The 16,200-nt window shown below is 37.4% G+C and overlaps 1 protein-coding gene across 1 annotated transcript in view; it reads right to left on the bottom strand.

The window, feature by feature from the left end:
* LOC134574960 (uncharacterized) overlaps positions 1-16,200 on the bottom strand; it is a 102,214-nt gene that overhangs the window by 20,803 nt on the left and 65,211 nt on the right. Inside the window, exons 4-11 of the mRNA XM_063434063.1 lie at positions 14,725-14,781; positions 13,200-13,325; positions 12,033-12,078; positions 11,023-11,113; positions 9,920-10,061; positions 3,975-4,079; positions 2,589-2,679; positions 2,408-2,483 (exon numbers count right to left, since the gene is read on the bottom strand). Of these exons, the coding sequence (XP_063290133.1) occupies positions 2,408-2,483; positions 2,589-2,679; positions 3,975-4,079; positions 9,920-10,061; positions 11,023-11,113; positions 12,033-12,078; positions 13,200-13,325; positions 14,725-14,781 (734 nt within the window). The remainder of the gene's footprint in view (positions 1-2,407; positions 2,484-2,588; positions 2,680-3,974; positions 4,080-9,919; positions 10,062-11,022; positions 11,114-12,032; positions 12,079-13,199; positions 13,326-14,724; positions 14,782-16,200) is intronic.

Below are 16,200 nucleotides of genomic sequence, written 5' to 3'. Positions count from 1 at the left end.
AGTAAATACAAGTCAAAAACAATTCCTAATAAAATAGAACTTCTTAGTGTAGCCAAGTTGTGGAACTTAGCATTGAATCATAGTGAACTGAAAACTGAATTGCAAAGTTTATAAAAAGGTGTCATTTTACTCATTTTAGTTTTAGTCTGACACCAACTCAATCTTTGTTCAGCTTTTAGATTGAAAAAAAGTAACTTATGCCTGAGGGGGAGGAGAGGGTGGGGAATAAACAACAAATTTTACTTAAAAAGTAAATATCTTTTTGTATATCCGATTGTAGATATATATATCGTTACATCGAAAGATCGAAAGGGAAACAAATGTTAATATCTGGCATAGGTAGAAACCTTCCTTGTAATATAGTGATCTCTGTTGTAGAGCAATGAGGACACGCAGGAGAAAGGGTCAATTCTCTGTAGGCTCGCGGTAGCCAATCAGGGATAAGGGTAATATTTAGTCAAAATAAAGTCAGGTCGTAGCCTACACTGAACATGGTTGGGAGGAGATGGTGGGAGTATAGAATGTGTATATAGAAACAGAAAGCAGGACCTGAAAGCCACATTCTGCAGCGTAACACTACCCCCTTGTTTATTAAAGATGTTTACATGTATTTTAAGAAGTCATAGAGACGGACATGTGAAAGAAATAAGTTAATACTGGCGTGAAGGCAGCTGCTGAAGGAAGTGCATTTTTTAGGATTCTTCGCAATCTCTGTTAATCTATTGGCTTTATTTTAAAAGGACTCCCAGGGGCAATACTGGCTTAACAGAAATAAAAATGAAATTGTTCCTTCATGTTTGCTAGTCCTCCGTGCTCCGATTCAGAATACTGACCTGGCAGTAATGCTTACTATTGATTCTACAAAGCCCTCCACTCTGAAGCTGTGATTGACATGTACATGGAAGTAGGTACTGGAGTACTGGAGTGATTGCTTAGGGGGAAACAACAGCTTGAACCCCATGCACAGGTAATCGAGGGGGAAGATATATTTTATCTCCTTATGTTTCAAGGTGTGCAGTCCAGTGCAGTCCAGTGCATCGTGCAATTCTGTTGGTCAGTTTTTTCTTAGATTAAGAATTGACATGGTGGTAAAACTCACAAAGATGGGCAGACACCGGGGTGTGCACACACAGCCTACATTACTAATCACCTGGAATACAATAGCTAGCTAAAAGCCATATATGGGATTTTTTTTATATTTAAAAAAAATGGTCATATATACATTACATATTATTAAATGTATTTTTTTTTTCATTTATTTATTTTATAAGCCAAGCTGGCACAAGCAGAGCATACAGTGTAATTAAATAAAACGTCAGTGGTGTTCCGGACAAGAGCTACATGAGAGACATATGGAAGGAATACGCTCACACAGGAATATCTATGCAGATACTGATATCACACAAGAGCAAGAATGGAGCAACATGTGATGATGTCACACGTACAAGGGGTGACTTCACCTAGAGGTGCTGCATGAGTGTGTTTAATAATTGCCTCTGCGGCATTTCCTATCCTAGCTTATTCAATAAAACAGCAATAATTGTATAAAAAGAAATCGCAATTGTTTGACCAGTATAGTCAGCCGGAAAAATAGCTTACGTTTAAAGTCTCCAACCAACCAATCAGTGCTTACAATAAATATGTGTGATTTTATTTGTTATTTACACTTTCTGGTTTAATACTTTCTGAATGAAAAATAAAACAAGTGAGATATATGGGCAAAGCAGAACAATGTGCAAGGCTATATTTTAACGGATTAAATATATGAATCTTGTCAGGCCTCCCAACAGTTCCATCTTCATGGCCCTCCCTTATGTGGTTCACCAGCTGGATTGGAAGCAGCCCGATGTGTATTCAAGTCTTAATGACCCTTCAATTCTTTGGGTGAATCTGCACTCCAGTTTGGGCAGGACTGCTCCATTTGTGGGGGGCATCAGTGACATGATTTGCACCTTTTTACCCTTTTCACCCCATAAGTTGGGGGTATGTATTGCAAATACAATAAATAAAATAAAAAATAAAAAAACAAGCCTGCATGCTCATACACACAATTGTGAGGATGCAAATGGAAGTAAAAACAGTTTTAAGAAATTTATGGTAGACAAGAAATACCGCATAATTCTATTCTTCCCATGAGCTGCCCGAATGAATACTCTATAACAGCTTCCAATGGTTTATGGCAATGGCCGCTTATGATGTAATCCATAGGTTTATGAACTGCAGTTCCCTGAAGGACAGCTGAGGAGCTTGGGAAATGTAGCTCACAGACGGTTACAGTGCCGCGATTAGTATTAACTGGTTTACTCTGCTGTATCTGTACACAGAGGCTCTCTCTAAACACACAGGAGCAACTCTCATCGGACGCAGATTGACCTTGTTTGGACATACGCCATGTGGTTGTACTTACTCAGAAAGAAGATTCAGGAAAAATGTATCATCTTCTATGGATTCATCTAGGAATATCTTCACATTTCTCTGTAGCACTGATTCATCCATCAAGATAAAAGAAGGCTGATTAATACACGTATCAACTTCGCTTTAATTCAATTAGCAAGTCTTACAAAAGTATGGATCAGCTACGAATGTACCTTCAACAGATATGGGCGCTTCCAGGACAGCAGCAACCGACTCGTATTTCTCCAGTAAAGTGATACTTTGTTCCTGCGTAAACCCCCGTTCCTTAAAAATTTAAAACAATGAACGTCCGACCAGTTCTCCCACTCAGAGAATTCTGTACACAAATACATTTCCTAGAATTCCCTACACCCCAGTGGCAATTGGTGATTTTTAAGGTGGTGGGAGATCGTCAGACTCCACTCATAGAATGTAACTCCATCCTTTCTCTCTCCCACCTCCTGAAATATTGGACTCATATGATATGTCAAAACAGCTGTTAAAGTAATAAAACTAAACAAAAACAAAAAATGATTTGTCTAATCCTTTGCATGCCAGCCATATGACCAGCACATTGAAGACACAGTTTCATCAGCACAATACGGTGTTTTTAAAGGGACCTATTTGGAGAGGGAAACCATAGCATTAAGAATACAGATTTGTATCCCTAACACTATAGTGTTCTTTTAGGTTTTTCACTCTGGGAATAACAACTTACTTTTCTTAATATGATTTTTGTTAAATCAGACAAAAAACAAACACTGAGCTATTCACTCTTGCATCTTCATCCCACAGAACTCAATAAATGAAATGCATGTAATTTAATCTAAGTTTCAATAAGGGCATTCACAAAATATATTAATGTATAATGAGATATTATTAATAAATAACGGATATTAGGCACTTGAATGAGCAAACTAAATCGCCATGCAAGCATTAAACTTACAATCTCTATATGACAAGACCAATTGTCTACCTCTGGGTTTTTCTTTAAATAGTGATTGGCCAAAACGGCATTTGGCCCCGTCCCCATGCCGATTTTAGCCAATCCAAAATCGCCCATTTTTATTATGTCACAAAGGGGGCGCAGCCAGCACTGCCGGACCCACGCGGCGCAGGAAATAAGGAGAGTTTTCAACTTTGATAGGAGGGGGCAAGTCACCCAAATGGTGGATTTAGCATTATTGGGTAAGGAATTCATGTTTGTGTTCCTGACCCTATAGTAATCCTATTAACTATTCAATAGTACAAAAGTAGTTGCCTCTTTAACTAGCTTGCCATTGAAGGGAAATCAGAGCCCAAGAAATTGCTACAAATAAAGTGCAACATTTTTGTTTCATCATTTGTAAATAGTATAGAATATTCATTTTTTCCCTCATCTCTGTTACAGATAGTGGTTGAATCCACCCTGGGATGTTTTCTTTACATTCTATTCCATTACGCAGAGCTGTATAGTGTGTTGGTGCTGTACAATATAACTTAGCTATAATTAATGAGCACTTTGCATATACCACATGGAACGCTGCTTGTGGGTTGTAAAAATGACGCTCGTCAACTAAAAATAGATCAAGTAATAATACCATGAGTTTCATCACTTGGCAGGTGTGTATCTCTTTCAAAGCCTCGTCACAGTTTTCATCCAGCTGCAGGACCATATTAAATGCTTCTTCTGCCTCCAAAAATCTCTACAAGTAGGAAAAAACAAAAACATTCAGTGTGAGCATTCAGCAATCAGTTATTGGACTGTCTCCGTCAAAATAAATAACAACCATCGTGCAAAAGATAGCAATATTCTAGTACATAAAGTGTATATTATATATATATATATATATATACACGTATATCACAAATAACAACAGAGGGCGTTAAAGGCACCCTGTTCTTTTAATTGCTCTCTGCGTTATATTTGAATACAGTAGTCTAGTGGAAATATCATTTTAGAAAAAGGAAAAGATTGTTACTAAGGAATGTATTATTACAGTGCAGATACTGTAACTAAGTGTGGGCTGTGAGAACGCTTAAAATTATCTTGTAGCTAAGGGTTGAGAAGGATGCTAGGCTAACTCATATGTTTAATCACTAAACTGTTCATTAAAAGCATAAGAAATAACACATTTGAGGCCAAAATAGGTGGACTGAACACACCCTCCTATTCAGTATGTATTTGGAGCACAACTATTCTCGATGTAACAATAATTTATGATTTAATTAATAAACATCTGTTTCTGACCCTGAATCTCGCTGTATTTAGCCCAATCTCGGAGTAGCAGGGTGAGTGGGGACCGGATTTAAGGTACGCTCACAAAATTGTAAACATTACCGAAATGGATACCAAATGTGCTCAATTTTGATCCACTCAACTAAGCTATAAAAACACCTATTGGAGCACTTATTTTAAAAGTCATTTTTCATCTGACTTAATGTCACTTTTTTACTGAACAAACCCTCTATTGAACACATATTGTAGCATCTGTTTTGGTGGGTGATTTTGCATCTTTTTTGAGGTATGAGTTGATTTGCAACTGGTGCCGGAATCAGGAATAAGGAAGGCTAAACGGTTTAATCTTAACACACACACACACACTTTTCCTCTGGTGAATTAAATGTAATCTAACATTCTCCTAAGTGACAGTTTATTCTTGATGAGTAAAATGATGTTTGAAAGAAAATTCAAGAACTTGTCAGTTATAGGAGCTGTGAACCACAAGCATAAGATATTATTATTATTATTTATTATATAGCGCCAGCAAATTCCGTAGCGCTGTATCAGAGGGCATCCCCCTCTGTGTGGACACTTGTACATCCGCACCTAAACTGTTAGGCAGCACGAACCCCTCCATCAGCCATTCACATTTAACATGTCAAATGCCACTCTACTAAAATGCATGATAAAAGAAGAGTCAGCGCTAAATGGGCAGCAAGAAAAAGAGATAAGGGCTGCGCCAAATACAATAACAAGAAATAAAACCATCAGTAGTTAGATGGAAGTCCAAATATATAATAAATCACAGTTTAAAAAGTCCAAATGGAAGGATCTCACTTAGTCCAAATAAAAGTAAAGTGCTTTAAGCAGGAGTATCTTCAATGTCTTTATCCAGGTGAATCCACTTATATGAAAGACAACCAAAGGAACCAATAGTGCAATATTTACAGTTCAATATATACACTAATACGGGAAAGATAGTAATAAACTCACATTTATGAGAGCTATAACCAGCTCTAGCGTGAAGGGCGTACAGCGGTATGATCCCCGCTTATGGGATATGTATACAAATATCAGAAGTCTATAAATAAAATAGTACTCACAAGTATAGAGCAGGCTAACCGCTCTTTGATGTCAGCGTTGGTGGTATGATCCCCACCTAGGATATCATGGAGTGCAGAATATAAAAATGAAATATATTAGAGTGTATTTAAAAAGAAGATTGTCACAACAGAGTGACCAAAAATCTTTATTTAGCCCAAAATACACAATCTTAACATTTCCGCAACGCGTTTCGCGTGTAAGGCTTCTTCAAAATGGAATAAAAAAAAAACCAAAAAACTAAAATGCATATTGCTTAAAAGAAGCGCCACGTGAAATAATGAGACCATGCCAATGTACAACCATACGGTCAGCAAGAACTTGTTCCCCGATTATAGCACAGAGAGACATCAGTTCCAGTAAGAGTGATACGTAGTATGTCTGGTACACGGTGATGTCATAACAACACATTAGAATCTCCTGGGAATTAATAAGGCTGCGTAGGAAGAATGATAGTTATGTCATTACTGACTTTTATATGCCCGTCATTGAGAAGGAACTGTGTAATGGAAAGCCAGAATAATGTCATCCTCTGTTGTTACAAACGTGCAGATAAACACTTTCACTCAATTTAAACTCCCAGCTATTTATGTCCCAGGCAGTAATAAAGAAAATGATAATTCATTCACACGCAGGGAGCCTGCCCCGATTGTAAAAGGTGCTCTTCCACTTAGACAAAACGTAATTGTACCGGCGTATGGAGCAAATTAAAATTAAGGAGGTATGTCAACGTGTTGTTTTAAGCACATAAATAAAACCCAAAAGATTTAGGAGCATTCACAGCATGTTCATGTTGCCATAGCAACAAATATCGAAATTGTGACATAGAAAAGGGGCCTGATAATGAAAATGTTGTTTTGCTTCATAAAAAGCAGGAGCAGTCCATCCAACAACAGAAACACATAATGCTGGGAAAGCCACCTCATAGGGGTTGCTTTCTACACAGCCTGTTTGCATTGCTCCCTCTAAGGTAATTGCTTTGCATGTAGTCTTAGAGGGAACGTTGCCTGATTGGGCCGAACATAAGGTACTTTGATGAAGGTGGTTAGGGGTAAGGAAACTAAAGGGTGTCCAGTGTACCATGAACACAACACCATGAAGGACATTCTCATTCTATACACCTGTAAAGGCTGGAGTTATCTGTGAATTACCTGGCCAGCCAAGCATTGATAGGTTAGCCATCACTAGTACAGCATTCATAAACGGTTAAAATCGTTTGGCTCACATTTAAACTCTGCAACCCAGGCAATGCCAACAAAAGTCAAGCTTCTCGGGCATTCAGCTGTATTTACTTTGCCAACGGAATCTCTACACAAGTTTACTAATTTAGCTATTCACACAGAGTGGAATTGCTACTGAATTACATATGACTTATTTGAGTGAATCCCCCATCATGCAGAACTGCACCCATGAGGGTAGTAGATGCATGGAATAGCCTTCCAGATGAAGTGGTAGAGATTAACACAGTAAAGGAGTTTAAGCATGCGTGGGATAGGCATAAGGCTATCCTAACGATGAGATAAGGCCAGAGACTAATGAAAGTATTTAGAAAATTGGGCAGATTAGATGGGCCGAATGGTTCTTATCTGCCGTCACATTCTATGTTTCAATGTTTCTATGTAACCCCGTGTCACACTAACGCTACACTCAACCCATCGTAAACCTATAATGATCTCCCAACCCTATATAACACACAATTACTACTCTTACGTTAGTCTATTAGTATTGATTTAATTTTTTATTACAGCAGGGAGTTCAGTTCGCTCTGCGGTTATATTAGAGTAGCAATTTACTAGTGGCTCATTGTCAACTGAATCTGGTTGATAATAACTTAAACCGAACATAACTTAAAGAACATAAACCAAAAGGATTTTTGTCTCCGTTTCTTCACTGACTTGAAGATCATTGAGGCAAATAAAAGTAATTGAATTAGCTCAAATAAAAAGGCTTTTAGTAAATAGACCCCTTTATACATATGACTCTGAAAGCAACCATTACGTAATTCTTTACTATAATTCCTCCCCAATTCTTTCTTAAGCAAATAAGGCAGATTCCAGGTTGGAATTATCATGGCCCCTCACCACAAAAAAAAGTGTTTATTGTTATGTATTACTTTTTGCTTTGCTAACTTTATTTTTAATAAAATTTACTTTGATTTGTTAATATACACATTTTTGTCTTGGATCATGTATTTAACAAGCGGTGCGCTGCAGTGGTCCAGTAACCTGTTATAAGAAGTGTTCATCATATATGAAAGGAGACTGGCTTGCATCATGGGAAATGTAGTTTACAAGCATCTACAGTGCCAAGGTTAAACATCACTAATAGCTGATGTGAGACTATATTCATTATATACATTCATCATTCAAAGGAGTGTGTTTGTTCAACATCTATTTGTTTTGAGAGCTTGTGTCAACAGGATAACATTTACATTGTAAAGAGTCAGAAGTGAAGGCCACTGTAATGCATACAAATATATCCTAGAAATATTTTAAGGAGATGCAAAATGATTGCATAAAATTTGTTGCAATTCTCTTTGACATTATTTGCAGATGAACTGTAAATTCATTGGAGGTCATAGGTCTAAAACATTCTCTACACCGTGCTTAAAGGGACACTGCATAAATATAAAAAATAAATAAATAATAATAATAAAAAAATCACTGTTTCGCAGATAGACCCCCAAATGAAAACATGTATGCATTTTATTATGATTTTTTTTTTATTGGGGGTATATCTAAAAACAGCTTGCAAAAGTTGTAGTTCTCTTGTTTCAAGTCATTGCAATCCCTTCCCTTCTAAACCCGCCCAGACTTTCTGTGGCTGTCCAATCACAGACTTCCCAATGCAGCTCAATGAGAAGTCTTTGCAAAGCAGGTGCTCTGGGCAATTGTTGACTCTTGAGTTTAGCTCAAACAACCAGGAAGTGACCATACAGATTGTTTGATTGACAGCCAGGAGGGTGTAACAAAGTTTATTTATAAAAGTGTAAATTTCTATTGAAATCTGCACTTTTTGTAAAATGAAGAAAAAATAATGAAAGAAAGAGGACACACTCTCACACAAAACATTTAGCAATGAACTAAAGAATGAGTGAAGGAGATATCATATATGCCACACTGCTCTGCTGTTTAAAACTGGGGCCGCTATGAAAATCTATGAAATTGCCTTAAAATCAAGGTCTGGGTCCATGGACATGCAACCATTTTCATGTCAGTCTTAAAGGGGTATTATAACAACTTCATTGCAATGGTGCAACGAGGTCTCGGATTTGTCTTCGCTTAAAGGGATAAACTGTTTATGAATTGTTTTACTCCAAATTCTGGCAGATGGCACCTGATTGCCCTGCCCTTCTACTTTCTTTCTTGGTCTGGAAGCCTAGGATTGGGTGCCACTGTTGCTCACACTAGCTCCCAATAAAAAAGATACATACTCTCAGAGAGCACTGGTATGTCTGTCTATTTTGTTTTGGGGATCTGTCTAGTTTCTTTTCCTTTCCCCCCCTCCCTTTTCCCTTTTAGATCACTGGTTGAATGTCACAGTTGTTTTATGTCACAAGTGATAGTTGCCAATGCTTTACCACTACTCTCTGAATATTTTTAATTTTCTCTATGTTACTGCTCTTTCAATTGTGCACACTCTTTTTGCTGATTATGCATGCTTGTCTTCAACGTATTTAAATAATAAAAAAATAAGATAAGTATCTTTCCATTCCAATTTCTGAATGGGAAGCTAGTTAAACCAATCATTAATGATTTGACCCTTGAGGTAAAGGTAAGATGGTGCCTGAGACCTCAAAGTTGTTTTGGTCCATTAACTCTAAGGGGAGGGGTGGGAGGAGCTGCCCAAATGTGTTTGTTGTTGTTTTGTTTTGTTTTTTTAAATAATCCATTTTATAAGAAGCAGGCAAATATTAAATGTTCGGTAAAAAAATATATAAGTGAAATCAAACATTCTTCCGGTGGAAAAATTGACAGAAATTGTCAAAATTGTACTGCTGTGCTATAGAAATGGGGTACATTAATAAAAGACACAATTGTATGTGTAGATTTGTCAGCAATTCGGATAGCACTATGCATAGATTAAATTTCATTTCCCACAAAGTGCCGTCATGTCACATTGTTCACGTGACAAGTACACTTTCAAATAATTCTATTCTTAAAGTATAATTTATTTCACAGAATGGATGGATGAGAACCCCCCCCCCCCTAACAATCTTACATTGCAGCCTTGCAGAGCTCTTCCTTTCCTGAAATAGCCTTTTGGGCAATCAGGAGAAAGCTGTATGGAGATCTCAGCATCCATTAGTGCCTTAGGGTAAAGCTTCAACTGCTCATAGCAATACGAACGGTTTCCAAAAAACCTGCCAATAGTAGAAAAAAAAAAAAGGATCACATTTTGTAACTGAAAACAATGCGGAGAAGTTCGTTTTCAGCAGTAGTTCTGTCACTGGACGAAAACGCACTGCTGTGTGCATTCGATTGTTCAAATTGCTTTCACTGATCAAAAAGATTGAAACATTTGAATAGAATGCTCTTTATTCCGTTCAGGTGGGCACTAAACAGTTGTTCATTCCGGATTATGGAAAGTCTTCAACATCTTTACGCACTGCGTGTTCTAAAGGGTTTACGGAAAGACCAAACGGTTCCAATAAATTGCTAGCATGTGTTACAGCAATATGGTGATTTAAAAAAAAAATATTTAAGCTATACAAAAAAAATAAAAAGAGAAACGAGTGTTTAAAGAACACGCTAGCATTAGAAATATTAAAACATGTATATATACATATGAGGAAAAAAAAACAACAACAGTTTTGCTTATCTTAATCTTCCCAGGGCTGTAAAAGGACGTTACTCCTCCCCATGCTGAGATTATAAATACTGATGATTTTAGCCAATCCAGTGCTTCCTCAAAGAGAAGCAATGGGGAGTTTGTGCACGTTTAAGCTGCTCAGGAACAAAAACAGGCTCCTTGCCCCCAAACCATTAAAATAAGCTGTAGTGGTTCGGATGCCTAGAGGGTCCCTTTAATTCCATGTCAGGTACCGGAGGTCCGTTACGGCTTTAAATTCTCATCACATAAAAATTCGAGGTAATTTTAATTTTCAGGTTATTCTCAGGTCCATTGGACTCTTTCGTTAATAACTCCCAACTCTCCCTAAACTTCAAGATTCTCAAAACGTAGACCACATTATAAACACAATTCCTATGCTTTGTGGACCTTACATAGGTAACTGTACATCTGCAATTTCTTTATTAAATATCATGGATCTATGGTCATTCTATCACTACCAGAGAGAAGAGAGTCTAAATGTAGAAATATACCTGTAATCCTTAGGATCTAATCTGATGGCTTCACTAAACAATTCAATGGCTTTGGTGTAGTTTCCATCTTCCACAGAATTAATACCTTGTTCTAAACAAATAAAAAGCAGAATAAATTTAAGGAGAAGCAGATAGGCTAAGGAACAGACATGCTCAAAATCAAAAGTTGGCAGAACTGGGGCATTATTGACTCTTCTACTCTATGTTTCCACGTGAAACGATGCCAATGCCATAATCCGAATTATCACCAGTTCATGTCACAGATTCTGTGAGTGAACTTGGGTTAGAAAAAAAAATCAAGATTCTCAATGAATTTCATCAGCAATCAATAAGTAAGCCTCATATTTACATATAAAATGGTATTAATGGACATACAATAGCAAGGAAATAACGCAAAACTCCCTTTGAATTAAATTATGCAGCAGCTGCAACCATGCTAAACCACAAATATTTCGATTCTTCATAAAATATGATTATGCAGAAATCAGACCAGCATGAGATTTAGATGAGAAGAATATTTTAAGAAGAAATTGTTTTGTAGTAATTTCCCTTAATGGAAAGTCCCTAAAGAGAAATAAAAATGCGTCCATAAAAAAAAAAAAAAAAAAAAAGAGCTAATAGTTGATAAATAGTGATGTCCCGAACAGTTCACCAGGAACAGTTCGCCGGCGAACATAGCGTGTTCACAGTTGCGAACACGCGTGATGTTCGGTCCGCCCCCTATTCGTCATCATTGAGTAAACTTTGACCCTGTACCTCACAGTCAGCAGACACATTCCAGCCAATCAGCAGCAGACCCTCCCTCCCAGACCCTCCCACCTCCATGACGAATAGGGGGCAGACCGAACGGTTCCTGGCGAACTGTTCGGGACATCACTATTGATAAAAACAAAGAAAATGAGATCTGTATTCAAATGTCAGCAAAAGATATGACTCATTGGTTAATTGGATGGCATGTGGCTCAAAGGTCACCTTCATAGATATAACGCAAATCTCAGCATTCTACTTACCAGCAAGGTGCCGTCCTCGTTGTACTGAAGAAGTTGCACAGTCACTCTGACACAGAAGGGAAAAAAGAATATGGATACAAAACAATATAAATTTTTAAGATAGAACTTTGCTATACAATGTCCACTTAATGTGATTACGTTTACTCAGTTATTTACCAGTACAAACATAACCAGGTGGAAGACCCTATCTGTGAAGACCAGGTAGTCGATATCTGCAGATGTTGATGAACTACAGCACCCATGACATTGCCAGCAATAGTAAGGGCACACAGACTAATGGAGGAATATGGGAACAGTAGTTCATCAACAGCTCAATGCACAAGGGTTGTTCACGTTGGGAGTAGACCCCACATGATACATCTCAGGACTTGTGATAGACAGAAGCTGCTGTTTGGTAGAAGAATTTGTAACTACACTAACAATGTTCACTTATTCTGCTCTCCACAGGCATTATCCTTTTTCTCCCATGTGTGATGTATATGATTTTGAGGGGTTGACATGATTTTCTATGAGGTACCCAAAAAGGTACCTATTTTGGCATGTTTCACATTTTTGGCCAGAAATTTCACCCGCTGCTGATGATGAACCTGAGGATTCAATCCTTCATCTATGACAGTAGCCCAGTGTGTCCAGTAACCAATGTTTGGCATTACAAAAAATATACAAACTGGCGTGTGCATATGGTGTGCCAGGTGTTCCAAAACGGGTTTCCTTTAATGGATGACCAGTTTGTTCTCCTTATACCCCATTTTGGGCTATACCTGAACTTTTGAACCGTTTTTAAATAAAACAATGCAGAAAAAATAAAAAACACAACAACACACATTCAGTTGATGATTTAAAATGAATGTTCGTTGTGATCGAATATTCGATAAAGATTGACCTTTCAGAAAATGAAATACGAATGCGCTGTGCACATAATGATACCTAAAGAGTATAGAAATATCTGAAACAAGGAGTGACTGAGTAACTGCACCGATGTGCATGTCACAAGCAATTTCTGCATGCTGATTTGGCACAGTAACAGCACAATAACGTGAAACAATTACAGTTGATCAAAGAACGGCTTTCATTTCTGTATCCATGATGTAAAAGGACCATGCATGGCTGTATGTTTAAGGCCCCCAGATGTCATTTCACAACATACCCTTATTGTATTATTATTACCTCCTGCATTTTCCCTTCATTCTCCTTGTTGTCATTGTGCTTTTTGTCTAGTTTGCATCTGGTCTTTGGCCTTATGTGACTGGCAGCGTTGGCGACAAATGCACTGTTTACGTCCCACTCTGGTTCCTGCCAAAACACAACAGAGCGTGTTCGAGGCACACATTTAAATCTCTCAGCTTCTTTGCAGCAAGTTGGCTCTGGTTAAGTTTAAAGGGTGACAGTACTGTATTCTCTGTGTTCACCTCGAACTTAGCTTTCTCCTATGGTTTCCTCTTCCCTTTCTCTTTCAGAATCTTTATTTCTGATCTATTTCTCTTTAAAACATAGTAGGAACTACTTTGTCTTTTTTATTTTCCCTACACTTGACAATCTTGACAAAGGGTGGAACTCAAGAGATGCACCACTTCCTTTGTAAAAATAGTGGAGCTTGCCTTAAAGTCCACCCTTTATCAAGATTGTCAAATGTAGGAAACAATCTTTTTAAAGAGAAACAGATCCAAAACGAAGAAGGGAAGAACTGATTCCGAATAAGGAAGAGAAGAGGAAGCAGTAGGAGGGAGAGAAGAACTGATTCCGAATGAGGAAGAGAAGAGGAAGCAGTAGGAGGAAGACAGGTTTGAGATGCCAGAGACACTTTAAAACGAGTTTACAAAAAACACATTTAAATAACTGCTAATATATTGATGTATTTTATACCTGTACTGTTCATGGAACTCTGCATTTTATATCCCATAAAGAGACGTCAACAGTTTGCCACTTATACATTTTCTGGTGAGAGACCACGTTTTGTATTATAGATGTAGTTTGACTCGACACTTAGCATTTTTAGGCAATCAGAATCCAGCTTTGAAATGGATCACTTTGGCAATTTACTGGCAATTTACTTTGGCTATCTCATGTAAAATCCATTGATGAACCACTTTCATCTACTTTTTTTAATTTTATTTAATTACTCATCCAATCAATGCTGCCCAAAAGTGTAATTGCAGACCACTGGCCAAGGAAGCCTGTGGGAAACTCTCTTTGTGTCAGACTACTTCAAAATTATTTGACTTGAACCATAGAATAGCGCCACTACCCTGGTAGCACCACAACCACTACACAATGGTTCAACTTCTAGAAGTAAAAAGCACAAAAAAGGGCCCTTGTCCCATTTTATGTTATTACCATAGAAGGGACTACTGTACTTTATAAAGCTTTTTTCTTATGGCTAAGAGAGCTATATGTTGATTTGTTTCCAGTTCTAACAAATATGTGAATGCCACCAACAATATAACAGAACTGCTTAAAAAGAAGGAATACCTGTACCTGGAAGGAAGGTCTGCTGTCAGTAACGTGAGCGTTTGGAAAGATGGCAGTTAGAGGATAATCTAAAAATATAGTGATTAAGGAGCGCTCGCATATTACAGGACTGCAGACACTGTGATGTTTCAAAAAACAACTCCAGAAACACATTGAAATGAGCAGCGTTTAGACATAAAATGAGATAACTTTTGTATCCTTAGTAACTTAGCAATCGAACTACCTGTTCATTCTCTTCCAGGTGCTTTATCTTCTCAAGCTTTTTCCGTTCTCTCTGCCTCTGTGGGTAAAAACAAAGAGATCCTTTTGTTCACCGTGCAGAGAGAATGATTCGCTTAACAGCAACAGATGCAATTAAAGGAAAAGAAATGTGATATAAATAGACGTGTTTTTCATGAAAGCAAACAGTTACAGCTTTTCAAAGCTGTTGTGATTCACAGTAAAACCCATTAATTTCCATCTAATCATATTTTTAAACAGCAAGTATTTTTCAAAGTCTATTTTAGGAAACAAATTAGGCATCGAGGGTGGGTGAGGAACGTGTACTCCAAATATTATCCTATGTAAGACCCTGTCACAAGGGTTATTGTGAGAGTTTCTGGGAATTCAATGTTAATTTCTAATTTAGGGCCAAGATAGTCAAACTGAAAACAGAATCGACTTGGAGATTTTTTTTTTTCGCCTACTGTGACCAAAATTTTGAAATTGACTTTCAATTCCCTGCAATTCCTACTATAGTAAATAGCTATGTGATGTCTATTACACACAGGGTCTCATTCTGTTTGTGCGATATATATGAATGCTTCACGCTGTGGGTCTGTGCATGAAAAACGCTCTCCACAGTATGCTGAGTGCAAGTGCCAGAGAACGGAAAGCAACCTATTAATTGTCATCTTTCAGTAGGAGAACGGACCACCAGCTGGTCAAGTTCAAAGAAAGAAATTGCTGGACTTTCTTCTATTAAAAAAAAAGTGCACAGCAGCACAAACACGTCACTAAGCAAGCTGGACACTTAACATCCAACGCTCCACTGCCCAAATACGATTGTTTTTTTTAAAAAATCACTGTTTAGTTGATATACCCCAAGAAAAAAAATGCATGTTTTTAATATATGCATTTTTCATGGTGAGCATACTTAAAAACAGCTTGCAAAAGATTTTTACATGTATTTTAATAATCTGTTGTGAGCATTGTGAATATATATATATAATGAATGTGAAAATTAATGTAAAAAGCACAAATAAAAAAAAGCTAATCAACTGAGCACCGTCCAGCACCCAGCTTCAGAGGCCCCTTTTGGAGTTCACCACTGGAAGGTATTGCATTTGAAGAGGTTTTTGGATAGTAATGTCAGTTTTATTATAATTTTCATTGACCAGATTTATAATTTGAGATCAAATCACTATTACTTTAATTATTTAGTTTTGACGCTGTATTTTTTTTGAATTTGCATTATATATATTCACAATGCTCTTACAGATTAGTTTAAATTAGTGAAGGACCCACCGATATTGGGTTGTGTGGAGTGGTGGTGGGCTTAACACACTATGGCCATATGGTGGAATTGAATCCCCATATTTGTTTGCTGAGATAGGTGATTTTTAAGTAAAAATGTATTTTCATGTGTGCGCGGTTCTTTAATCTGTATTACTATAGAGTGGACCGGCCTGGTGGAACCCCCATCCACCAATCAACACTA

This window comes from Pelobates fuscus, chromosome 10, assembly GCF_036172605.1.
Source record: "Pelobates fuscus isolate aPelFus1 chromosome 10, aPelFus1.pri, whole genome shotgun sequence".
NCBI classification, from domain to species: Eukaryota; Metazoa; Chordata; class Amphibia; order Anura; family Pelobatidae; genus Pelobates; species Pelobates fuscus.
The sequence above is the reverse complement of the archived record's forward strand: the minus strand, read 5'-3'. Positions and strand labels throughout refer to the sequence as shown.